This window comes from Phasianus colchicus, chromosome 1, assembly GCF_987193195.1.
Source record: "Phasianus colchicus chromosome 1, bPhaCol1.hap1.1, whole genome shotgun sequence".
NCBI lineage: Eukaryota > Metazoa > Chordata > Aves > Galliformes > Phasianidae > Phasianus > Phasianus colchicus.
In genome coordinates, this window is record NC_143436.1 from 9,448,079 (window position 1) to 9,474,115 (window position 26,037).

At 37.1% G+C, this 26,037-nt stretch overlaps 1 protein-coding gene across 9 annotated transcripts in view; it reads left to right on the forward strand.

The window, feature by feature from the left end:
- The window catches only part of SEMA3D (semaphorin 3D), a 140,417-nt gene that overhangs the window by 45,283 nt on the left and 69,097 nt on the right, over positions 1-26,037 (forward strand). For 8 of the 9 annotated variants that reach the window (XM_090135189.1, XM_031591040.2, XM_090135201.1 and 5 more), the window contains 2 exons: positions 134-321; positions 15,345-15,505. In XM_090135189.1, the coding sequence (XP_089991315.1) occupies positions 207-321; positions 15,345-15,505 (276 nt within the window). In that variant the 5' untranslated portion in view covers positions 134-206. Of the gene's footprint in view, positions 1-133; positions 322-1,274; positions 1,613-15,344; positions 15,506-26,037 lie in introns of those variants that run through there. The other variant, XM_090135211.1, reaches the window with a different exon arrangement.

Consider the following 26,037-nt stretch of genomic DNA (forward strand, 5'->3'; position numbering starts at 1 on the left):
AAAATAAAACAATAAACTTCTATAGCAAATGTGTTAAATGAGTTACTTAAGCCGGCTGGGTCTGGCTTATTTTCAGAAATATTATTTATATGATAATGAAAAAGATCTACAGATGTTTTATTTTTGCTTCCAGATTAAACTTGGATTGTTTGAAGAGTGGAGAGATATTTCACGGTAGTGCAAAAAGTGCATAAGAAGAGAGCAAAATGAGAGCTTCCCAAGTACCGAATGCCTGCAGCCTGTTATCTTTAGCAATGCTGTTCCTTCCCATCACTGGAACGTCAAAACAAAATATCCCAAGACTCAAACTTTCCTATAAAGGTAAACTTCTCAACATTTTTTTTCTGATTCTGCCACTTTTGTTTTTATGTGATGTTGCCAGCAGTTCATTACTGTTACTAACTGGGCAAATGAAACACATTTGTCACAGTTTCCAGAAATACGTGGCAAAAACCTTGAGTATGGATGAATTCTACACATTTCAGTTTGCTCCTAAAGAATTTTCATATACTGTACATAAATTATGGGAGAGTCATTGTCTAAGCATAGGATTCTAGTGCTACTTGAAACAGGATGAGACCCATTGGTGTCCCACATGGGGATGAGATGGGACTTGGGGAACATCAACACTTTTCTAGAGCATCAGGGAAAGTACCTCAAGTGTTCCAAGTGGCACCTAACTTGTAATCATTTTTTCTCTATTCTTCAATCTGTATATGAAATTCATTAAGCGTTTTCTGTCTTTTAACCACTTTGGATCACAAATGCTTGTTGTTCTGGGAATGTCTTAATCTTATCTATGTTTCTTGTTCAGAATGTTGAGAAGATTGAGGGGTTTAAATACATATTTAAAGAAAATTCCTATATGGTCATATTCTTACAGAAAGGAGGTTTCTTATTGCTTTGATTGCATAGTACATTTCCACAGCTTTCAAAAGAAATGGAAATTTATCACTTTCATACTGATATTCTTTAGCTAATGCAAATGCTCTCCAGATAGCCATTTTTTCAGCTATGTCAGCACCCTGACCTTATGGGAGCTCATTCTGTTCTCAGTTTTTCTAACATAGGTATTTGTGTGCATTGTGATGTCACATTTGGGATGGTCTGACTGTACAGGAGGCTGTAAAGCCTTCATCAGTGGTTATGATATGCTTATCAGAGCTCTAATACTCTCAAGAATTTATTGAGTAAGCATAATGAAACACTATTTATTTACAAGTTTCTCTTTTGTTAGATGTGTATACCACTATATATAGAATTACATTGGGCATATCTGTGTTTGAATGTGTTTTTTGAAAGAGAGACAGTGGAAGAGAGATCAAGAGATCTTGACAACATTTTTATAAATTCAGGAAACAGTTACACTCACTTAAGCCAATGAATACAGAAACTGAAAGACCTGACATGAATTATGAACGTTAGCAGTAAAAAAACCCTGAACATATAGCTAGACTTTTCACAGCTATGCCTTTTTGAGATAATTCCCAATAGCAGCATATACCATATGGTGATGGCATTTATTGTGGATTTGACACTCATGATTAGTGAATTCCTCTTGACTTCAAAAGCAGATAGCCTTTGGCAAAATCCTGATGGATGCATTTGGCAGGTAAGGAGAGAGAGAGAGAAAAATTATTGAGTTCAACACAGGGGAAAAAATTAAAAAAATACAACCTGAAATCTTAGTTTAAAATAGTGGCAGAGACCTGCTGGGAGTGGCTGTGAAAATGCCTGAGCTCGTTCAAAAGGACAAAGAATGGATGATTGATATTTAGGCCCTGACCCAAACTTTTATTAGCAACTTTATAAAACTTTCAGTTTGGCTTGAGGGTTACAGTTTGCTATCCAAACTTATCCACCTATATCCCTGTAGGGGGAAAGAAACCAACAGATACAAACCGGCACATAAATCTTGATTTGAAAAGCTGCAGCGTAACTGAAAAGCCAAAGGAGAGAGAATTACCAGATTTTATCATTGCTTTTTTTAGGAGGGAGAGTGTATTTTTCTTTTTCCACAAGGAAAAAGAAAAAAAAGTACTGCTTTTTTCACACTTGGAAGTGTTAAATTAACAATGAGAGGAACAGTCTTAAAAGATTTGTTTTATGCACTTGGTATTATACTTCTGGATAATGTATGGATTGAAGATAGAGAGAAGTAAAGGAAAACACAGAGTTGCTGCTCATTCTGAAGGATAATATTAATCTACCCAGGAGAGTTAAATGCATCATTCCTGGTTGTTTTTTTTTTTTTTTTTTTTTGCAAGATATCAAGTTTTGTTTCCAGAAAACCTGCATGTCTTTATAAGCCATGGCATGAAGAGTTCAGTGCTGTGGCCACCCACTTCAGAAGAAAATGTGGATCAGGCATATTTAATCTGCAGATGATATTAGGTTGCTTATAAGTCTATTCAAAGAACCACTATGCACCCTCAGGTGTCTCAGTTTTAAAGAATAATTCTGAAATTCTTTGTTTGTGCTTGTCAGTGGATGATGGACTTCACATTGTAAGTAGTGTGGGCTTGTGTCATAACTAAATTAAAGTTTGGATGATGATAGCTGTTTGTCAGATGTTCTGACTATTTAATATAGTTGTCAGAACTAAGCTCACTATTCTATTTTCTTTTTTCCCCTAAGCATTCTCACCAAAATAACTCCAAGATTTCTGAGAAGATGTAGGAGAAATTAACTGTCTTGCCAATTCTTATACAATTGTTAGAGTCATGTCATTGACAAGCCCTGGCATCTCCATGCTTTGGAGTTTGAATATCATTAAGGAGGATGATATGAAGGCCTTTTCCATCCTTATGGAAAACTGATCAAACTTGGCCACATCAGGCAGTGCTGAAGACCTAATCACACATTCGTGTTCATTACACTGCTAAAAGTATTGTCTTCCAAGAGAAAGTTTTATCCTCTTCCAAAGGCGATGTGTTTATGGGATGGCATAGCTCTATCTTCCCAGAATGGCTGAGTATTTACTAGGACTGGAAATAAGCAGGACTTTCCCCTGAAGTTGCTTCATCTCACAGCTGTAGCTACTGAAGAGGAGTAGAGCACACTGCAGCTGAGAGCTAGGAAACTGCTCCTTCCCATGCCCTAACAGAAAAGAGAAGGAGGAGCATGCCAAGGGGTGAGTGCTGAGAATGAAGGGTAAAGGACAGGAAGAGAGGAAGACAAAGAAGAAGCTGTATTAAAGTAACACGGAGGAAGAGAAAATTGAATGAGAAGTTGGGGGCGGACAGAAGAAGAGGAAGAAGGAGAAGGGTGGAGTAGCTAAAAAAGTTACTAGAACCGCAAGGGTTCTCCAGTAATCCTCTGTGCGTCATGAGGCCTCTGTGTTCAGACGGTAATTAAAACTTTAGAGCTTGTTCCCGTGGCAGTTATGAGTTTTTGTCTTCTGAGAAGTAGCTTAAGGCATTGAAGTCTCTGCTGGGAAAGTTAAGGTGCAGATATTTCAGTGAATCATTGGTATCAGTGTGATGCTATACGGTGGATTTCCTTCATTCTTTGCGTCAGTTCTAAAATTACATGTTTAGAAAATCATACATCCATAAAATGATAAGCATGGACTGAAGTCAATTAAAATATCTTTTAATAGAGTTGCAAAATCGAGAACATACCTTCAACTTGTGTTGATATAACACACTATAATGTTTAATTACATTTCTTCCTATATTCCCACTTTTTCTCTGATTCATTAGTCCAATAATTCTTCATTATTTCTTTTTATCTTCTCAGCTTAGACTTGTAGCTATTAGAGATTGGTGTATGTTATTCTTACTCTGGAAATTATTATTGCTTTCATGATACTTCTAGGGTGCTCTCAGTACATTGACCTCAATTAATATTTCTCCTAGCTATTTTTCACAAGGTTATAAGGTATTTTAATTACTATATCTGTAAAATTACAGCAAGGTAAACGAATTTTCTACCAATAGAGGACTACTACTAGGACCTGAATTTTTAGTAATACTTTATATTTTATTAGTGTTTGTATTACAGTATAGTTGCTGTCAAAGTAAAGGTATGTATTTATCATTCGTTCTGATGTACCTGGAGTTAACCTGTGACTATCACCCAAACTGCAGAACTCCTCAAACACAGAAGTGGATTTCAGGTTCCCTAAACCACACATACTTGCTGTCTATTACCTCATTTAGCATCCTCATTTCAACAAGTGCAAAAAGTTGCAATATATCATTCATAGAACGGCATCATTTCCATTACTTAGCGTAGGAGGAGCCTGTGTCATAATTCATGCATATAAATATGTTTAGTTCATTTTGTGTAGACTGTATGTCTTTTGGAATGGTCTTTGCCAATTCATTGTCAGATACTTTTACAAAGATTTTGTTATGAGTATTTCTGGGTTTTACTTTTAGGAAGAATTGAAAACAGAAGAAAACAAAACATTTTTTTCAACCATTTTCAATTTTTGGTCTTCCTAAAATTTTCCAGTAGAAATGCAGACTCCTAGTTGCAAATTTAAACCTATGAGTTTGCTTTATTTATTTATTTATCTATCTATCTATTTATTTATTTATTTATTTATTTATTTTTCATGGATCTTTTAACAGTAGACTGGATGCTGAAGGAATACATTTATATTTCAAAAGTGTGCTCCTTGCTTCCTTGGTTATGGGGTATGCCTCAGCCCAGATTTGTACACTATCACCAGTGACACATCCATAGTTATATCTGTGAACACATATCATTCCTGTGCAGAGGAAATACGGCCGTGCAATAGGAGCAAGCCACACTTCCTGTGACCAGTGCTGATTTGAGTGATCAGGGGACCAGAATCCTACACTGTGACACAGCAAGCAGAAAAAGGCAAGACTAAATGCAAACTTCGGATTTTGAAACAGAATTTACTTAACACTTAAAATAGTTACAGCAGTAATTTAAATCTATTATACAGGAGCATTATTCTGAGCTGACTTCTTCAAAATGAATGCATTTAGATGCTGTCTCACCCCCTCTACAGTCATGGCAAAGAGTTTGTCACATAAGTAAACTGTAGCAAGATTAAATATCCATGCCTTGCTTTTTTTTCATCTTAACTAAGTAAACTAAGGATGTGAAATTCTGCATTCTCTGTTTAAGAATGACAATGCTAAATCAACAGCCTCAGTGGAAATTAGGCACATTTAAGAAATGTTTAGCTTCATGCAGTGTTCGTGTACATGTTTTTCTTCCCCCTAAGAGCAATACATTCTTATGACATGGTGAAAAAGAGAGCAGAGAATTACATTTTTGTTCCAGGAATTCTTTTGAAAATTTGACTGGATTAGTGCATTTCCTTAATTTTCTAAAAATGATCTTTCGGACATATTACATTACAATGTCAAGCATCCTGTTTTCTAAATTATTTTTGCTCTAACCGTGCTTCATTTTAGAACTAAAGGATTACTTAACTGTTGCATCAGAGCAGTTAGTTTGATCTGTTTTAATAAAGTTGACTTGCTTCCATGGCATGCATTGTTTAATTACATGTGTAAAATATAGTTCCAGTTGTATGGCTTTGAGATTCTCATTTAAACTGCTCGCAACAATGTGGGTAATCCTGATATCACAAAGCAGGTGTTGCACTGTTATGAATGACTGGAACGTGGCAAAGTGATGATGTATAAAAAAGCCTAGAGCTTACACTTCTACAGCTGTGCTTGCTCTACAGGAAGAGGAAGAAAGATCAGTAAAAACATGCTTTTGTGGTAATATCAGCTGCTGTAATTTTGAATACCCATGATGATCAAAGAAAATCAGCTCAGAGGAAGTGTTACTTTTCTTGGATCATTTATTTTATTTGTTAATAAACTCATTTTTTATTATTTATTATTTATAGGGAGAAAATATATGAGATTCCTTTGTAGAGTAAAGGTCTGTATGTGAGAGTTAAGATCCTACCATTAGGTGATCTTCAGGTCATGAAATAGTTTTCCAGTTTGGCCTTAGTAATGCTTTCTGAAGGTAGTATGCACTGATACTTCAAGTGTCCCCTGGGATGAAGGCAGATGGGTGTTGCTGTCATCTGAGTTAGGAGTCTTGTATATACTGTAGACTAAGTATAAACTTAAGGGTGTTTATGATGTTTTAGTAACAGGAAAACCAGCAACTTTCTTACATTTTTTCCCTTTTTAAACAAGTGGACTTGGAGGTCAGATCCAACTATATGTTGCATTTTCTGTCATATAATTATCACATATATAATGTCCTGGAGAGCAGCCTCCAGTCAGTGACATCAACAGTTTACATAGCAGTTGAACTAAGAATAACCTTAGAGAACTGACCCGTATCAACCTCTTAACAGTGTAAACAGCCTGTAGCTCACAGCAGTTTTCTTTTTTCATGATCACAAAAGGCCCCAAATTGGATGAAAAAAGAACTGTGTTCGCAAAATACCAAACTGTTCCACTGAATGTTCACTTGATTGAATCTAAGAAGATGAGAGGAAAACAAAAGAATAAGTCTTTGGGAACAGTGACTGTTGTCTTGTAAAATGTAGGATGAGACAACACCAAAAATTGGTTCACAAGAAAAAAAATATGGGGAAGGTACACGATCAATGTAATCAACTTTGAAAAGGTTACTTTCAAAAATACTTCTCTAATTGCCCTTTTACTCAGGACAGTTACAAAACTAATCCTGAGTAGTTCTGGAGATCCCAGCCTTGTTCTCTTTCTATGCAGTAATTTGAGGGCATGATCCTCTTGACGTCACTGTTTGTAGTGGTGTACATCTGTGGCTGCAGAGCAAGTTCTCAAGTCACATCCTATTTCCTTTTCCTCCCACCCCATTTCTGCTGCTCCATATATAGACATGTTCCTCAACAAGAGCTGTTCTGAAATAAGTCATTTGGAGATAAATAAACACACAAAGAGACAGCAGAAAGAGATAGAGACAAAATTTCCTGTTTCGTACTGGAGCATCAACAGAGAAAGGATTGGCTAGTAGTGGTTGAGAGAGGCATTTAGACAAGTGTGCGAGTAACAGAGGTGCCTTTTCCAGGCTTTCTTCTTTGTGATCCAAATCCTGACTGTCCCAGCAAAATATGCTGAGATGTACCATAGAGTTTCATGACTAAGATATTACTGAAGACACCAAAGTTTTATGTTCAGCTTATCTGGCATCTTTGGGAAGACCACATCATCCATACCACTTGGATTTATTTGAAAAAAGACTTCTTTTTAAATATATTATATAACATCTGTCTATATGACATCCATTGGTGCTCCAAGGAGGAGAAATAACTGCAAATAATACAAACAAAAAAGGTAAACCCCCCACATTCCAATATTAAGTGGCTTTTGCCTGTATACTAATAACTGAAAGAAGCAATTGGACAGTGCACACAGTTAGCCCGTGCAAACAGACATCCTTTGCCCTGCAATTTGTGGTTAGCACGGTCCTGTCTTGGTGTTGCCTAGGAAGCCTATAAAACTGGTATTGGGTCTACTTGCATTTCTGTACATGAGTCTCTGAATCTGATAGAGACTTTTAGGCAAAATTACAGCATCAAGAAGGGAATTAATGCAGAATTTCGGTGACCTCTTGTTTTAATGGTTTCATAAGAACTTAACTCCTGCCAGTATCAGGAAAAAATAACTGATAATTACATTTCACTCTGCCATGATGGAGCATTATGCTAGTCTAAAGTATTATCATGTGAACTGTTTTCATTTTCACTGCTGGAAATGGTCCTTTCATACTGCCAGTGCAAGACTATTTTAAAAATCTACCTCTGCATTAGCTAATTGAATTAGTATGCTACACTTGCTTTTTAATCAAATAAAATGCATCTGGAAAATCGGAAAAAAAGCAAATGTTTTCCTAAATATTTTAAGTTTCCTGAAAATAATCATTTTCTACATTTAAACCACATTTGTTCTAAAGTGTGTCCATCCTGTGTAGATACCGCAGATAATGACTATGTGGCTTAAACAGTGCTTCCCAGCAACAATTGCATTTGTGTACTGCACTCTACAGGAATTTAGAACAGGGCCGTTATTTTTGCTGTGTGAGATCAACCGCATGTCATTATGGAAAAGCTGAAATATTAATGCTCCAAATGTCATTTGATTGTTGATTTTCCTCTTTCAAAGCATGTGAAAAGAGAAATAAAAAATCTCTGGCTTGTGTCAGATAGGGAACCCCTCTGTGGGGACAGGAACTAACAGTTACATGTGGGGAGAGCAAGCAGGAACCTCCAAAAGTGGGTTTGCTGCCAACAGAGGAAGTGTCTATTCCACTGGCAGGTAAATCTGCTCACAGAGGTCCCTGCCCTTCCCCTCCCTTCCTGAGCAGGCACATCTTGCACCATTACCCTCAGCCCTGCCCAGTACTGCTCGCCAGTTCACACTAATCACCTCATTGACTGTATCAGCTCTGTGTCCTCATCCATCTGGATCTTTCCCAACCCAGTCAAGAAACCAGAAGAGCTTTTTGAAGCTCTTGATGAGTAATTTTTCTTGTCCTGAGGGGACTATGGGGAGGGCGTTGAAGGACCATCAGCGCTTAAGAGATGTTACAGACCCTCAGACAGTGGTTTCATGGCAACTGGGCCAAAATAATGCTGTGCTGCTTTTGGAAGGAGGATGCCTCCCTCTCCACTCTATCTCCCCAAACACATATGTGCATTTCCCTCCATTCTCATCCACTCCCAGACACATGGAGACCTGCCCTTTCTCTTGCACCAGCACCAGCTCTCATCAGCTCCTTTGACAAGAATCTGTTAGTAGTTAGGACTTTATATCTTACTTGGCTTTACAGTCTGACCGTCCAGCTTTTCAGGGCTCTGGTCCAATGCTTGGCTTCAGAAAAGAGCCCCCATGTCTTCTTGCTGTATACGCAGGACTAGATCCTCAGCAGATAAAATTATTGCAGGTCCCAGCAGTTAAACCAAGGGTCTGGCTCAAAGTCCTGATGAGAGTGCAAGCAGGGCGTGTGTCTGTGAAGCATGTAGAGGGTGGAGGAAAGAGGGATATACAGCTATTTAGTGCTTCTATAAACATCTGTGTTACTCACAGGCACTAGCTACAACTGGCATATATAATAGTAGTATGAAAATTGCAATAGGTTTCAATGATAGCAACAATAGGCAAAAAATCTGGATTATTTTTTTTTTTTTCTGTTAGCTCTGCTTTTAAATCTTAAAAACAGAGGCACTAATGAAGTAACAAACAGAGTAAGTAAACGTGATTGGCATTAGCCCTCCTTTGCACTGTCATTTCTTCAGGAACAGCTCATGCTGCTCTCTATCTCTACCGAGCCAGTTACTGTCAATATTAATATGTTTTCCAGTTGCATGCCATCTGACACTTTTACTACAGCTGAGTTGTTCATGCCTCTGCAGTTCACGTTCTCTCATCTTGGCTACTTTATTATTTTAATGTGAGTATTAGTCTCATTAGGAAGCTGATTAATAGATTTGATGAAAAAAGGAATTATTAGTATCTGTGACCTTTAATAAACAAATAGCTTTTGTACACAACAGACATAGTCCCAGTGGAACAAGTCCCGGCATCAGATGTGCAGCCTGAGAACACAGGTCTGAGCAAAAGGAATTGGGCTCCCCAACAGAGCTGTCAGCACCCATCTGTAGTGCCAGACCAGCTGAGCCAAATCCAGTCTTCATGGCTGATTAGACCTTTGGTTTACATGAGCTGCAGTTTCAAATCCTGGGGAAAAAAATTTACACTGCAATCTCACTTGCTAGAAGCGTGAAACAAAATCCACTACTTTAATCTCTTCAGGATGGCATTTGTTCTACAAAGCAAAAACTGAGCAAAGATTTAAACCCACTTCAAGTTCTGTCAGGCAGTATGGGCAGGAGAAACAGCACAGCCTGCTGTTTTTTTCATGAAACCACAGATACATGGGCTCTAAGAGTCTGCATGCATCTTCAGAGAACTTCTAGTTTTCAGAAGTAATGTGAAAATTGAAGTTCCAGGTGCTTCAAAATATTTTAGCCATTTTTGTGCCACTCTAAAATTTTTTAATACGACATGAGATGGCAAGCTGGTTGGAACAGTGAAACTGATTCACAAGCAATGAGTGAGGTCTCTTTGGACAAGTCAGTTGAGGATTTTGCGATTATTTCCCCCTGAAACATATCACTGATTTCCTACTTTCTGCATATTTGATTGGCAAGAGGCTTGGAAATGGTTAACCACAACAAAAACTGAAATTCTAATTAGAGTTGATGTGGGTAGCAGAATTCAACTGAAGCTGTTTTTTCCTCAGGTTCAGTGAATTTGTAGTTTTATTTGTTAGTCTGGCTCTAGTGAAGGGGTTTTTCACTATGCCTATAGGAATAGGTGAACCTATGGGCTGCTCCTTTAGCATAAACGAGAGGTTTTCTTTCAGCTGCTTGATGCTCAGGTTGCTGGAAAGTGATTTTAAAAGACATGGCTAGTGCTTGGTCTCTGGTCAAGGAAACAATTCCTCTTCTATGAGGTCAGGAAAAAAACAGGCCTCTGATTTCAATAGTTGTCTAAAACTATTCTGGTATATATAAGGAAAAATATTGTAATTTCTTAGAGAAAAATATTCTCTCACCACTGGGATGCTTTCAGTAGAATTGAAAATAAGGTTGAAGTGGAAAAAGCAGATTTCAGTCTCATAACTCAGATTATTTACTCCTTATGCAAAATACTGGCAGCAAGGATGAGGTTCTGTGTGAGAGAAAGGAAAAACAGATAAGTGCAGACCTTACAATTGAAACTGAGAAAACTGAGGTGATGGGCCTGTTTTTTTTGCATGGTGCGCTTTTTCCTTCGAGAGATTTGTCCTTTAAGCCCATCAATATTACTTTTGTAGAGGTATGTGTGGTGAGATGCCAGCAATTATCTATGCAGTACCAAAGCTCTTAGGCTTGCCACTCATTTATATTGAGTTATTTTTGTAGTGCTTATTCTATGTCCACAGGATTGCTTAAAAGAAGAAAAAAAAAGATGATTTAATTTTGCATTGGAAATAACAGTGAGTTTGCTTTCCTTGGCAGTATTTCAAGAAAGATAAACTACTTAGAAAAAGAACCCTATGCTAATCCACTGGCTTAGGTCTTCTTCACAAAACCAAGTGTTTCACTCAGATGCATTTTCAGTTGTGATTTGTAAAAAAAAAAAAAAAAACACAATTATTTTGTTTGGCTCTTTGAGGGTTATGATTCAGTCCTTTGCATTTCTTTTCACCAACAACAAGACATCACAAAACAGCTTTTAATCACCTCTACAATAATAACATTTTACAAGTTATTTGTGCAGCTGTTTCTCTAGTCAAATTTATTTGCAATGAAAACACAGCATTTAAATTCAGGATGCTTCAAGGGTTTCATTAGATGTAGTTGTTTTGAAACAGGTTGAGGAGTTCCTTTTCTTCCAGTTTAGTCATAGCCTGTCATTACAAAAATGTCTGGCCACAAAGACCATTCTGAGTCTCTGTGAAATTTTTCCGGATTTCCTGAGTGCTCACACCATGCTGGAGTGAGGAACAACAGCATGATCATGGAATATATGACTCGAAGCTAAGAAGTCTAAATATGTTGTATAAATGTAAATGTGTATTATCGGAATAGGATAGCACTTTTTAATTAGAAAGCCTTACAATGAGGCACTGATGCTGTAGATACTCAAAGTAAGCAGTGATCAAGCTGTTGTGAACCAAGTCCACTGAGACACCTTTCTAAATGAATAACACTTATTAATCTAACTCCTACCACTCCATAGTGAAATATTAACCCAAAAGGGATTTTGCCGTATATTCACTTAATGTCCAGACTGGAGTCTGTGAAGAAAACAAAATGTTTAATTTTCAGTACAATGCTGTATACACACTGTAAATTGAGTGGTGAATGTGCAGGCGTACATGATCTCTGTAACTAACTTTGCTTTTTGCACTGTGAGAGAGCTATTTTATATTAGATTGGCTTCAGAACAGTGATTTGAATCAACTGCTTTTTTAAATAGAATATATACTCCTAAATGTGAATGGACAAGTATGATTTTCATGGTGAATTTTTCCAATGTGATATCCTAGGTCATATGTAAAAAATCTTGCTGCAAATGGCAATGTTAACAGATAAAGCTGGATTGTTTTGTTTTTGACGAGTGAGAACAATGATTAATTTGGCTGTAATTTAATCAATTCTCTGTTAATGTTTACTTGTCAACTTTTATTAGTCATGTTTTAATTTTAATCTAATCAGTGGTAGTGTTCTTATTTCCAGGCTCTTTTCAATAGTTAGCAAATAACTGACCAAACCTGCTTCTTCACCATTTTGCAGCTTGTGTTGCAATTTACATCAGTAAGAAATCAGTGTGTAGTGTTGTCATTTTAATCTGCAACATTTTACAAATATTTTCCTTATGATGTGATGGAACAAATGGCTTTACAAGGCACCAGGCAGGGCTCATTCCTATTTGGGTGTTTCAGCCATGAGAAAACTTTATCTGTCCTCATTGTAGCTGTCCTAGGTGGTTCTCAGTAAAGAGAAATACTAGAAGTTTTTAGCAATAGATGATGACTGTGCTTTTGGTATGGTCACTACAGAGAAATTTCCTTCCAAATAAGAAAGAAATAGGAAGTGGAATCTGTCTCAATAATCTTCTGTGTATGTGGCAAGGCGAATCAGGTCAAGATATTTAGGAATGTGACATACTTGCAAAGCTCAATGGATTGCATGAATGCAGACAAGTGTTGTATGTGTTTGTATAAATGCTCTCCTTGCTCAGATCAAATTTCTAGAGCTGGAGATGAGAAGGAATTTATAAGGAATTTGTTAGTGTATGCAGTGGATTGGATAATCTAGTAATGCAGCCAGCTCTTACATCATGGGTGGAGAAGAGAAAGATATTTACTTAGAAATGCTCAAATGATAAACAGTATTTTAGAGATCAACCAAGAAGAATCTGAGTAGCCCAAGGGAGCTAAGTCCTCCAGTTTTGCTGTGGTCAGCATCAGAGAATCCCTTCCCAGTAAACATCTTCATCACATCCAGCACCAAGAATTTCCAGTCTGAAAAAACAAGGGAAGAGTTTTGTACAGTGTATGATATCTAATGAAGACACATGTACATCATACAAAAATTAAGAGTTTAACTTAAGCCACTAGTCTTTTAACAGAGACCCCCAGCAACAACAAAAGTGTCAGGAGCCATAAATCCTTGTTTCTTACAGGGTTAAAACATGGTAGTGAAGTGAGCTAAGCTTCAGAGGTTGGAGGGTTTAGAGGGTTTTTCTTTTTTTCTTAAAAAAAAAAAGAATATATATATATATATATATATATATATATATATATATATATATATAATTGGTTTGGCTATTCATCAGCCAGTTCTCATGTAAGCAGTTTGGATGAGATTTAAGCATTTGCAGTACCGCACTATTCACAACTTATTCCTATGTAATCTTGCTGTCAATTAATAAACTGGTCTTTTAAAGAGTTACTAATGTGCAAAATAGTGAGAAGATCTTTGTGCAAAAGATAGGCGAAAAAGAATTCTAAAGGAATATAAAGTTTAACTTGTGATTTTCAATATGATGTAAGATTTTTCAGTGTACTGCCAAATAAATCCCACCTAAGGGAATAGGATCTGCCATACAAGACAATTTATTTTCAGACTATATTGTGACAGTGTTCAGCAGTGTGCCAGACAAAACCACACAAGCTTAAGTAAAAGCAATATAGCCAAAAAAAAAAAAATAATTGTACACCAGATAGTCATTTGAATAATGTTAAAATATTTTTTTCTCCCATAGTGCTGGTTATTAGCTATCAACAGGACTTAATCTTTGCTTTGCCTGTTACAAGTTTTGTGAGAAACTTTGGGGAAAAATGTTTTTTTCACTATTTTGTTCAGGAGTTACTCTGCAAAGCACTGGTAATGATTTTCATCATGATCAGGAAGTGTAAATAATTTGTGCTATAAATCTAACCTCTCTATCTGGAAAGATACATTATCCATACAGTACTAAGAAGGTGGAAATATCTTTAATTTTATTTTCAATTAAACACAGGATTTGCTTTTCTATCCCAAGATTTCTGAGTGGTTTATCTTGGAGAGATTGCTTGTGGAAGAACTGTTTCATATGTTTATTTTTGTTCTCCCCGAATTAGGAACTGCCCAACATTACTGTACTCTCATTGTGCTCTTTTCTATATGTTGTTTGTGTTCCTCATCCAAAATTACATCCGCAGGAGGCTTCAAATTCTACTTTAGAATCCTTTGGCTTTTCATGGGGAATGCATAGATTCTTTCATTAGTTTCATGGAGCAACATGTTTTTTTTCTTAATTACTTTTGAAGGAGATTGGAACCCACTATGAAATTACAGGAAAAGTTGTTTTGGAAAATTGAGCTCTTATTAGGGAAAGGGTTTGATGATAAATTACAAGCCACAGTCAGAGCTGTGCCCTAACTTTCCCTGCAGGGAGGGCAATCATACAGTGACAGCCATGCAGCACCACCTCTGTAAGGAAAATACTGACCCCAGGACTTTAAAGGCACTGTACTCAATACTCACCTTAATATGCCTCTATATTGCTCTCTATTTCAGGTTTCAGTTTTCAATTGTAACTTGTAGTAACTGGAAATTTAATTGTAGCAATTTTCTGTACTGACATCAAAAATGAATGTTAGACAATGGACAAACTGAACCTTATGCCAAACTGTCTATTCATAAAGGGTGTCTACAGTACTCGAAGGTGAATATGGGAAAGATGGAGAGGTGCTATTCCTCAGAGAATGTGGTGGTAGGATGAGGGATAATATTTTTAATCCAAAGGAGAGTAGATTCCAATTAGATTTTAGGAAGAAACTCTATATTATGAGGCTCATTTTCATAGTTCTCATCCTTACATAACTGCCACATCTATCTGCTGTTTTCAGCTCCTTGATGTTTAGTTTTCATTTGCCTTTCTTGCTTCTTTATATCTAGAGCCACAGATATGGTAAGATATTGATCCTTCACCACATGTATCCATGAATATGATTATATAAATGCATGTTGGTTTACTTTCCATGCAGTAAGATATAGCACATTTTTTTTCCAAGTGCTGCTGAAGAATGCAATTCCTTTATGTCATAGAGATAACTTATTAAGAAAGTTTCATACAGAAGAGTCTTTGCAAGAGTAAATATTACCCAGTTTGGTATTATACTATTCCCCACCCTCCAAGAAGCCTAAGGTTAACAAGAATTATACTATGACCTTGGAAAGACATGCTTCAAGACTGCAGTTATCTTACCAACATACTCCATGCTGGTTGCATATATTTATAAAAGACACCAATGAGTCATATGTAAACATTTTGATTATAAAGATTTTCTTCATTTTCCCACAGACTTGCAGCTTTCAAACAGCTGCATCCCATTCCTGGGCTCTACAGAGGGGCTAGATTTTCGAACCCTGCTGCTAGATGAGGAGAGGGGCCGGCTGCTCGTCGGGGCAAAAGACCACATCTTCCTGCTCAACTTGGTTGATTTAAACAAAAATGTAAAAAAGGTCAGTTTATTTTCCACAGAATTCAATTCATTACATAATTTCAATTTTGTTCCTTTATTTTTCTCCTTCTTTCCTTCTTTTACTTCACTGGGTAATCATCAGATTTGCTGTACCATGCTTTGTACCAGGATTAATAATCTCACCTCTCAGTTACATGGGTTATCTTTAATGAGTTGATTTTTCTGATAATATGTAAGCCCCTGTGAGATTGAAATCCTACAAAAGAAGTCTCCTACTTGGAACCAAAATATCAGTACCTCTGAGAGCTTGCTTCTGTCACGTCCCATTTCTTTTGTCATGCTCATCTGTCATCTTCCTCACATAAAAGCATTTTGAAGATAGCAATTAAAGACAGATCTTTCCTTTCTTCCTCTTGTCATTGGGATTACGTTACTCAAATATTGAACAGAGCTGAGGCAATATGAATATTTTAAATTGTTGAATTGCCTCTAACATTGCAATAATTTTTACATTAATATCTGGAATTGTTAATGATAGGAAAAACTTCCACTGGGATCCATTGTATGCTCTGGCCCATGCCCTGTGACAGTGTTAATTCCAGATAATAAAAAGGCAATTTAGCCTTCAGTATTTGTAGTAAACATGATGAAACAGTGATTTTCTAAGCACAAGTAACTACTAAGTATAAGAAACAGATGCTTGCACAGGAACATGCATGAAAACTTCTTTCCTGTTTGTTCCATGCATTCTACTAAAGAAAATTCAAATTCTCAGCTGTTTGATATTTTCCTTAAGCACCAGCAGGAGGTTTTAAATGACTGTATTCTGCTGTCAGCTCTGAAGAGGGAACTGACCCTGAATTAATATGATGGCAGCAGAGGGCTTAACAGGTGTAACGGGAGATGATTTTGCCCCACGTCTGAGTACAACACTTGCTATCATTATATACAAGGGTTTCTAGTACTCAGCTGAATATCTTATTTCAAATTCTACAGTGCTCCACACACTGCTTTCTTTAAAACTCAGATTGTTTCAGATTTCTTCCCTGAGATGCCTTTTGAGGCACCTCATATGCATCTTCCATCTCAGAATTTTACTCAAGAATCATCACCTCTTCAGGCCATCGTAGTGAAAACAGCATCATTCATATCACAGATTTTGATACCATAGATTGATTTTTAGCAAAGGCTTTCAGTAGCAACCATTATTTATGTGAAAAGCAGAATCCTGTTACAGTGTGATGCCAGTAGCCTCCTGAGAGATGCTGAGTGCTGTCACTTCCCATTAAGCTCAGAGGTGATTGATTACTTCAGAGCTTTCTAGAGGTGTTCACATCACTCTGCCCAAACTGGTAACATTTTCACCTTAGCGAAACCACCACTGATTATTATGGATGTTGAGCTTTCTTAGAAGTGCAGAATGCAGACTAAGCTAGGAGGATTCGTTGGTGGTCAGAGTGCCATTTGGTAGAGTTATTGCAGAGCTAAGACTGAATTAAAATTTGTAAGCTGAACAAATGTGTGCCTGTGTATCTGTGGTAACTTGAAAGTAGGGAATAAAATTCAAAACCAGGAGGATATCTGGAGAGTAAGGAAAATATTATGTGTGAATTCAAATACTTCTCTGTTTAACTATTCAGGTTGTCTCAAACCTTTCAGACAAAACATTGAGGCAAAGTGTATTTAAATAGCTAAAAGTGACACAAAAGCTTTGCAAAGCACCCTGGTGTGCTCATTTCCAAGGTCTCCATGGGAGTCCAGCAACTTTATAAACGTGCCTACTTGGGCACATGCCCATGATGTGATGCTGCCCAAACCTTTCTCCTCAGTTCCTCAGTGCTGGGCTGTTTGAAACGTGTGAGGGGAGAGCGAAGATGAGGGAAGTCGTTACTGTATAAATCTCAGTCACTGACGAGGTTTCAGCTCTCAAGGATACACTCCAGTAGCAGGGAAGTGTCAGAAAGCAGCGTTTGCCGGCGCTGTGTTTAGACTGACTGTGGTTTGGGTTGGCGCGGGGCCAGGCGGCCGGCTGCCAGGCTCTCCTGGTGCGAGGAAACCACACATGTTGGGGCTGCGAGGGGCTGAAGCGTGCCCTTTGTCCTCTCCTGGAGCAGGAGCTGCTTGACAAGGCAGCCTCTCCAATGACAGTAATTCATTAGAATGTTAAGTGTCTTCTGCTTCAGATTACATTAAAAAAAAAAGAAAAAGAAAAAGAAAAAAGGTCTCAGTTTCAGATATTTGTTGCATTAGTAGCTATTGATACACCCAAAAGCCAAGTCAGTGTCCCAAACAATCTACTCTCAGAAAACTCCATCTGTGGACATAACTACTTGGAAAGATTATATTGCAGAATCTGAAGCTCTATATTCATGCTTGTGGGACAGTAATCAAATAAACATCCAAAGCATTGTGTTATGTTCCCCTCTCTAATGTATACATGGATCATTTAATAACTTCCTTTTTGCAACCTAATTATTTACCTAAATTAGTTAACTTAAATATATTAAGTTAGGGCTTTATTTCCTGGTGTATATATGTATATTTTTCTCCTGGTGCAATAAATCAGTTGTTCTTCTGGAGTTCCAATTTCTTGAATCACTGTAGGTTTTATTCAATTTATTGTGTAATTGGTTGAAAACTTCCTTAGCTGGTAGCTTAAAAAAATGCACCCAGTTTCTAGTGCTAGCAAACCTTATTATGAAACAGCAGTAGCTACTGTAGTATAATAGAAAAGTACCACAGAATGAGAAAAATGCAGAAAACTAAAATGGTAGCAATCTACAAGTAAATAAGGAAAAATTGTCTTTTTTTTTGTGGGGATATAATTTCTATGAACTTTTTCTGAATAGAAGCCTATAGCCTCTTTTGCAGAAGTATCAATATCTGTGCCATAGTCTTTTCTTGAAAGAACTGAGATGCCTTACAAATATTGCAAGTTATTTATATAGTATAAAATAAATAAATAAAAGAAGCTACATGTATCAGGACCCAGGAAATGAAGACAACTATGCCATAAACAAAAAATGTATGGTGTGAAACAAAGCAAAATAGAATTCTTTACGAGCACAAGAGAATGGAAAACTGGGAAAGAATTTGCTAGTAATCCTAAACTCTGGGATACAGTTAAAAATATTATTTTGGTCAACGCAATTTTCTTGTGAGTTTGCCTAAAACCTTTGTAATTTTACTCTTTGTTATTTTACTTCTTAACAAAATAAATAAAGAAGAAATACAAAACATAACAAACTGGGCAAACACTTATTAACTAGCTGCGGAGAAATTCTGCACGTTTCTGTAACTCCCATGCTTGCTACCAGTGCAAGCAGGGTTATATGTCAGCACTATTATCACTGTGTAATCTGCAGCACCACCCCACCCATCTCTGCAGGAATAGGAATGCTATCAAGGCCTGACAAGCTTTTGAAAAGCTGCCAACCTGCAGGAGCTGTCAGTGCTAGAAGGCACAGCCACATGTGGGCCAAATAGATAAACATGTCAGTTTTTTTTTTTTTTTCATCTGCTCCAGTGTGTATTGGCACTGGGTCACAAATTGTCACTTGGAGCATCCTCGGTTTGTGTTTGTTGTTTTATTTTTGTTTTGGTTTGTTTTTGTTTTGGTTTGGTTTGTTTTTGTCATTGCCAGGTGCAGCTGTCTTGCATCTTATCCTTCAATCTCCTTTTGTATTGATTTTATCTGTGTGCAGTTCACAGTAAAGAATACATATGCATATATGTATATACATATCAGATGGCTAAACTCTTATGAAATATCTGCAAAGCAATTACTTGCATTTCCACAGCTCTGGTGCTTATTAACTGCAAAAATGGGATTGTATGTCAACACTATTATCACTGTGTGATATCTGCAGTGTGACCCACCTATCTCTGCAATAGGATGGTTATGTATGAAAAAGCATATGCATACATGTATAAAACAACATCCTCAGTATACCTTCATTGTTCTGGGAAACCTCCTGTCAGTCTATAGCAATGTCTAAGTTATGAATGAAACCAATGGGAATTTAGCCAGCATTGAATTAAGACTTGGTTGTGCCATCATACAGGAGTCTTGATTAAAATCACCCCAGTGGCAGGGGAGAATGATGGCCATAAATCTGTTTTGGAGAACATTGTTCTTAGTTTTCCTGAGAAAAGAATGAGGAAGATGCTGAAATCTGACAGTGGCATGATCTGACCCTTCACGTATAAGGAATTAGTTAAGAGGACTAAAGGCATAATTATTGACTCACTTTTGCTTCAGAAGTAAGTTTTCTGGGTGTTGCAGTTCATAAGGCAATCACTTTCACTTGTTAATTTCCTACCCTTCCAAAACTCATGGATACAGGAAGAATTTTGCCTATCACTTGCAGTGAAACAAGACTGTTGCTACTGGATATGTGTGTAGTTTAGTGTTCTGTCTCTAAAAACTGTCAGCAGTGGCTACTGAAGGAAGTGTGTAAGAAGGAGCTATGACAGTGTCTCTCAGGTTCCAGAGATAGAGATGATGGCTGTGCTTGCTATTCCCTGGATTTCCCCTGTCATTGTTCTATGTAAATGTTGCTCTGAAGATCTGCAAGCCTTTAGAGTCCATAATATTGTTTAACAGACTTAAATTTAGGGACCTGTGTATACAAGGTGGGAGCTTTCAACCAGTGTTTACAGAAACAGAATGATAATCTATGGGCAAAACATGGAGAAAGCAGTATGTGACCAGATGGACAGTGATCCTAGGTGGAAGAGAGTGTCTCTGTTGTTTCCTTTTGCATTGTTGCTGTGAATTATGTTTCCATAAACATCCCCTGTTGTTTTTATATTTTACACCTGTATTTTCTCTGAAAACTCATACTGGGCTTTGATTTTTTCAGAGGTAGGATTTATCTTCAGTCTGAAGGGATAAACATGTCAGAAGAAATGCCATTTACACTAAAAGTCCTGTTGTATGGTTTCCTTCTAGGAGAAACAGATGGTAGGCTGTGGTTATACTGTGGAAAATGAAGTGCAAAAGCACTGAAGCCTTTCAAGATTTAATCCAGTGTAAATGAATTCAGCTTTTGGTCTGTTTTCTTTATGTTTTCACACCTGCTTAATGTACACCTGAAAATGCACTTCTCAGAAAGCCCTTGGGTGTTGAAAGCCTTGGCTACTCCTGCAGTTGTGTTTGGAATAGTAGGCTGGGCTTTAACAAAAGTCCTGCAACAAGTTGAGATCTCTTTTTCTCTCAGGCAGATGCAATGTAAGCTTGTTTGATTCAAACATTTAACAACCATTTGCCAAATTTAAGCTAGCCTAAGTCTGTGAATGTGTCATCCAAATACACAACTGTTTCCCTCTGACTTCCAAGGGGATTAAATTTAGCTTGATAAAATAAGGAATAATATACCTTGACACTTGTGCTTACCCACAGTGCTGTAAATCAATCTGAATCGATCTTTATATCCTCTCTTCTCCCTGTGCCATATCAAATCTTTCAGAGATCTGATTTTCTATTACTCATAAAGTAATTGGAGTTGGAAATTTTTGTCAAATGTCTCCCTGGAGGTATATCTCAGCTGTGGCAATTAGCGTGTCGGATGTAGGAATACCTGTTGAAAGAAGGAAGGTCTGTGGTAGTTACTAAAGTAACAGAGATTTAAGAACACTCATTTAGCTTTTAGGAGTCTATGAGTAGTCCATGGAGTTAGCTAACCTTTGATAAAACTGTTAAAAAGAAAGGTGAAAAATTTAGTTCTAGAGACAGTCTGTTTGGGTTTCAAATACAGGGAAAAATTCAGATAAGGAACTTAGATATCTGAACTTCCTTTGTTTACTCATGACTTTAAAATGTTGAATTCCAGAATATGGCAGGTACAGTGGGAACCAGTTATAAGAAGTTCTTAGGGTAATCTTCCTCTTTAGAGTTGTGTATGAGAAAAATCTCTGCAGTTTCCCAAGTTGTGGACTTCCCATACCAAATACATGAATGCAACAGATGTGAGGTATTTAGAGACCAACTGGTACACTTGCATAGTATGCTAAAAACAGCTCATTTTCCCATTAATTAGAACGCTCTTTGTTTTCAGCAAAATAATACTAAAAAGGCATGAAATTCTTTCCCGTATTCCTTGGGAAATTCAATAAACTTCTAGGAGTGATATGACCTTGAGTCAGTATACAGATACACAGTATACAGCAACAAATGTCCTGATTCTTAGAAAGTGATCTTTGAACACCTACTGTTGAGGTATTGGGCTGTGATATTTATGACAGTGTTGTATGAAACACTGTGACAGTCTTTTAATTGGATCATTGTCATATCATTCTCAGTGCTCTTGATCTTACCAGTTTTTTTTAACGCTTTCCTTTTTTTCAGCCATTACTTAATTTCTTAGGCAGTGGAACATAAAGGAGAGAAAATTGCAAGTGCCATTATTCTCATTTTACTGGTGGAAAAAATGAAATCTCAGTGTTACAATTAGTAGGGCAGCAGCTTAACTGCATTTGCATTGTCTCCTGTTTACTTCAACATTTTTTGATAGGGTTGCTCTCTTTACAGCGTCTGCTTTATGATTGCATTAGACTAAGGAATCCAATCTTGTTGTATTTATTTATTTTTATTGTGCTTATTTTTGGACGTCAGGGGGAAATTCTTTACGGAGAGAGTGGTGAGGTACTGGAACAGGCTGCCCAGGGAGGTTGTGGATGCCCCGTCCCTGGAGGTGTTCAAGGCCAGATTGGATGGGGCCCTGGGCAGTCTGGTCTAGCATTAGGTGGAATGGTTGGTGGCCCTGCGTGTGGCAGGGGGGTTGGAGATTCATGATCCTTGAGGTCCCTTCCAACCCTGGCAATTCTGTGATTCTGTGATTCTGTGCAGAGGAGTAGTCTCATGGAGGAAAGTTTCTCAGGGGGAGCACATTTCATATGCCAGTGTGATGATAAGCTTACAGATCTATCTGCCTTTGTTCTCTGAGTGCTTCATTTGGAACTGTCATATAGAAAATACATTAATATTACTGAGCTTAAGCATCTGAATTACGGTATGCATGACTCCCAAAGTCTTAATGAGACATTTGGATGCCAGGGATGCTGTAATTTTATTGCATGCCTTCTTCTCTAAAGCATCAGTACAACAAAAAAATAGTACATAGAATAAAGGAAGGGAAGGAAGCAGACTTTCTCTGGTTGTATCAAGCAGCTGCTTAAAATCAATATATTTTCCTCTAAGTGCTTTGACCCACCTCTTAGTCCTTCAAAACAGGGAGGAAGTTCGTGGCTTTCTTTACAGGGATCCAATTCAGTGAGTGAGTGTTACAAGACACAACAGTCAGCTGATGTGTTTCGCTCCAGATAGGGATGCATCCTGCTGGTGCTACCTGTACCACTAACAAAACACTTTGAGGTTTCTCGTACCAGAGACTGTGCTGATAGAGAAGTGCTGATGCACGTGTGCGATGTCAAGCACATGAGAGGTTCCAGTGAAACCTCCAGGGCTGCTGAAAACCATCGACCTCAATGAAACACTCAAGTGCTTATTGCTGGCATGAGTGTTATTATCTCGGGGACATGGGAATGGGAGGAATCATGTTGGTCAATTGGTCTCATTCTCTATCACAAGCAAATACCTCATGCTGCAGGTATTCTTTTAATAGCCCCATCCAATTCTGCTATAAGAAGTGTTGTGGAATGCTTCATGCAACTTCTGTAGAAAGGTCTTTAATCCCAGAATCTCATTTCTCTGGTCTTCAGAATTTTTTCTTAATCTATGGTCTATTTCTATTTACAACCAGTTTACACTAATTTCATCTTACTGTCTATAATTCTTGTCATCAAAGTCCTTTTATTTCTCCTGTGGATTATTACCCCTCTTAGTGTGTATCAGTGATGCTTCCCAGCTTTATGTCATCTGCACATTTTGTTGCAGTGCTGTTTTGTGTTTTTTTTTTTCTTTTTGCCAAGACTACTGAAGAGTATATGAAATAAAATGAACTCTGCCAATATTTCTTTAAGAATTCCATGAGTAGTTTCCTGCCACAGGCTCCATACCTATCAGATCATTTTTTAATTAAAAAAGTATAAATTTTCCCCAGCTGAACTAATCAGTTTCTGTGTTACACCTTATGAAATACTTTACTGGAGCTCTGATGAGGAGTTCTTCTACAGTAATGTGTAGTTCAGCTGTCTTTTTAAAGAAAGGCATAACATTAGCCAGGAACAATAACTCTTCACCAAATTATATTGAGTGTCACACAATTTCAATATTCATTAGAAACTTAAGTTATCCCTTTCCTATAGAACTGCTCTGAAACCTTTCAAAAAGGTGAAATAAGACAAATAGGTCTGTAATTTCATAAGATATGTTTAATTTCTCCTGTTTGTTTGTTTGTTTGTGTGTGTGTGTGTGTGCACTGATGATATGTATTGTTTTCCACTGTTTTGAAAAAGCCCTGCATCATGATAAATTTAGTAGTTTCATTAGAAATGATTCTTGAATAACCTTCAATTTAATACAGCGGTTTCTTTGGAATCAGAATTCAGCATTCTGTCTTTGAGCCATCACTTCACCAAAGAGTTTATAGACTGTTTTAGCCTACAAACAAAAGTGGATTGAGAAAGAGAGATAAAGAAAGACAAGGGAAATAGTAACTCTTAACTAGTATTGTTAATTCATGACAGATGGCAGCTGAAATGAAACTGATAGAACTGTATCTTTGTAGATAAATATAATGGTATATATAGCATCTATATATCAATTTATATACATAAATCATCTGTATTTTTTAAAATTCATTTTTTCTCTCTATTCGTGCAGTAAAAATGCATGTTTAGAGGTTAGGAAAAATGTTGCTTACTTTTAGAATTTGCTACACTTCTGATCTGAAAAGGATTTTGTGGTTTCTAATGTTTTGTTTTAATCAGAAATCAATTTCCAGCTACCCTTTAATGTGATACCTTATCTGTCCTACACTTTTGCATTACTTAATTTTGTACTCCTGGGAGGATTTCTTTCACTCTGCCAACAGAGAAAAGTTAGCTTGCACTTATTAGGAGATTTTAATTTCTTCCCTGTTGCTAAATTTAAGAAAATATTTGTACAATTATTTAGAAGTAATGATAAGGTTTATTTTTTTTTAATTGGTCCATAAAAGATACAATTGGGAAATCATGACGGTAGCCCTAACCTTGGAATTTTGATATGGGTATTTTGCAAGGATAATAAACTGAAGCTTAAGAGAAGAAAATGATCTTGTTTAAGTATATTGTTGATGAATTTCAACTAGTTACATTCTTTTCTTAAACTGAGCAATTACACATAGCTATTCTAAGATTTCTCTAGACATTTCAAATACGGATCATAATATATATATATAATTTGTGCTGTTTTAAACCTAAAGTTATACAGTGTCTTGATATGCACTTATTGCATTATGCACTTGTCTTGATCTGTTATAGTTTAGAAATGACTATTTCTGGAAACCTTTCAATTCTCAGATGAAAAGCAAATAAATATCACTGTAATTCCCTTGTGTAGTATTGCATGTTGATTTTAAAGTTAGTTGGATCACTTAGCTACGCTTTCCATTGACTAATGTGGTTTTGCATAATGCTACACACTGTGTCTGTTGAGCTGCCAGAATGAGAATCAAATGACTTTTCTGTCATAATTGACAATGATTTTCAGTCACAAAGGCAAGAGGTGTATCTCATCCTGAACTGTACAACGTACATGACAAACACAATGACTGATGAAGGAATCTCAACATGAGTTGAAGGTGGTGTCCATTAATATATGTGATGTCTTCAAGTAGCTGCTTTCCAATATAACTAGGCCTCCCAAAGCAAATGTCCAGTACTGCTGTGTAGTTGGAGGGTAGGGGCAGGTATTTTCAAAAAGCTGCTGAGGGAGATCTTGTCTATATAACCAGACAAATAAACATTGCCAAAACCAAAATAAGAGAATCCTCAAAGACCCATAATAACCTTTTCTGTTGTGGATAGGAGTTGTGTGGGCAGAATTGGGTATGAAGTTTCTATGCAAGAGAATTGAAGATCAAATCTTAATTTAAGACTACCTAGACATTTGGACTTCCCTGATCTTATATTCCTCTATCTGTTCCTTTTTCAGCATTCTTTCTTCAGCAGCACCTCTTAAGCATCAAGCTCTCCTTCTACTTAACACAGTGACACTTGTGGCAGACCAGTGCTGCAAGGCAAAGCTGTACCACTCTGCCCAGGCAGAGACCAATTGAGTTCACTGGCACTAGCTTCAGCTCTTTCCAATGGATTTGCCAAGTTCCCAGTACTTCCTGCTCTACTTTCTTGAGTTGTACGCTGTGTAATTCGAAGACACCACAGCAGCTGATTTTTCACAGAGCAGTTGTGTTTTCATACCTGGATTTTATAATGACATCACTCTGAAAAAATGCTCTAGGAAAATAAAGTTGTGCTCCAGTATTGAGATGTTGTTGTATTGCCTTATCATTAACTTTAACCCTTTACAGAAATATTTACTTAAGCTTTATATGACTTAAAATACATTATCTTTGTTATTAGCTTCTAATCACAAAGGCATCTGTGAATTCACTAGAAAGAGAACTG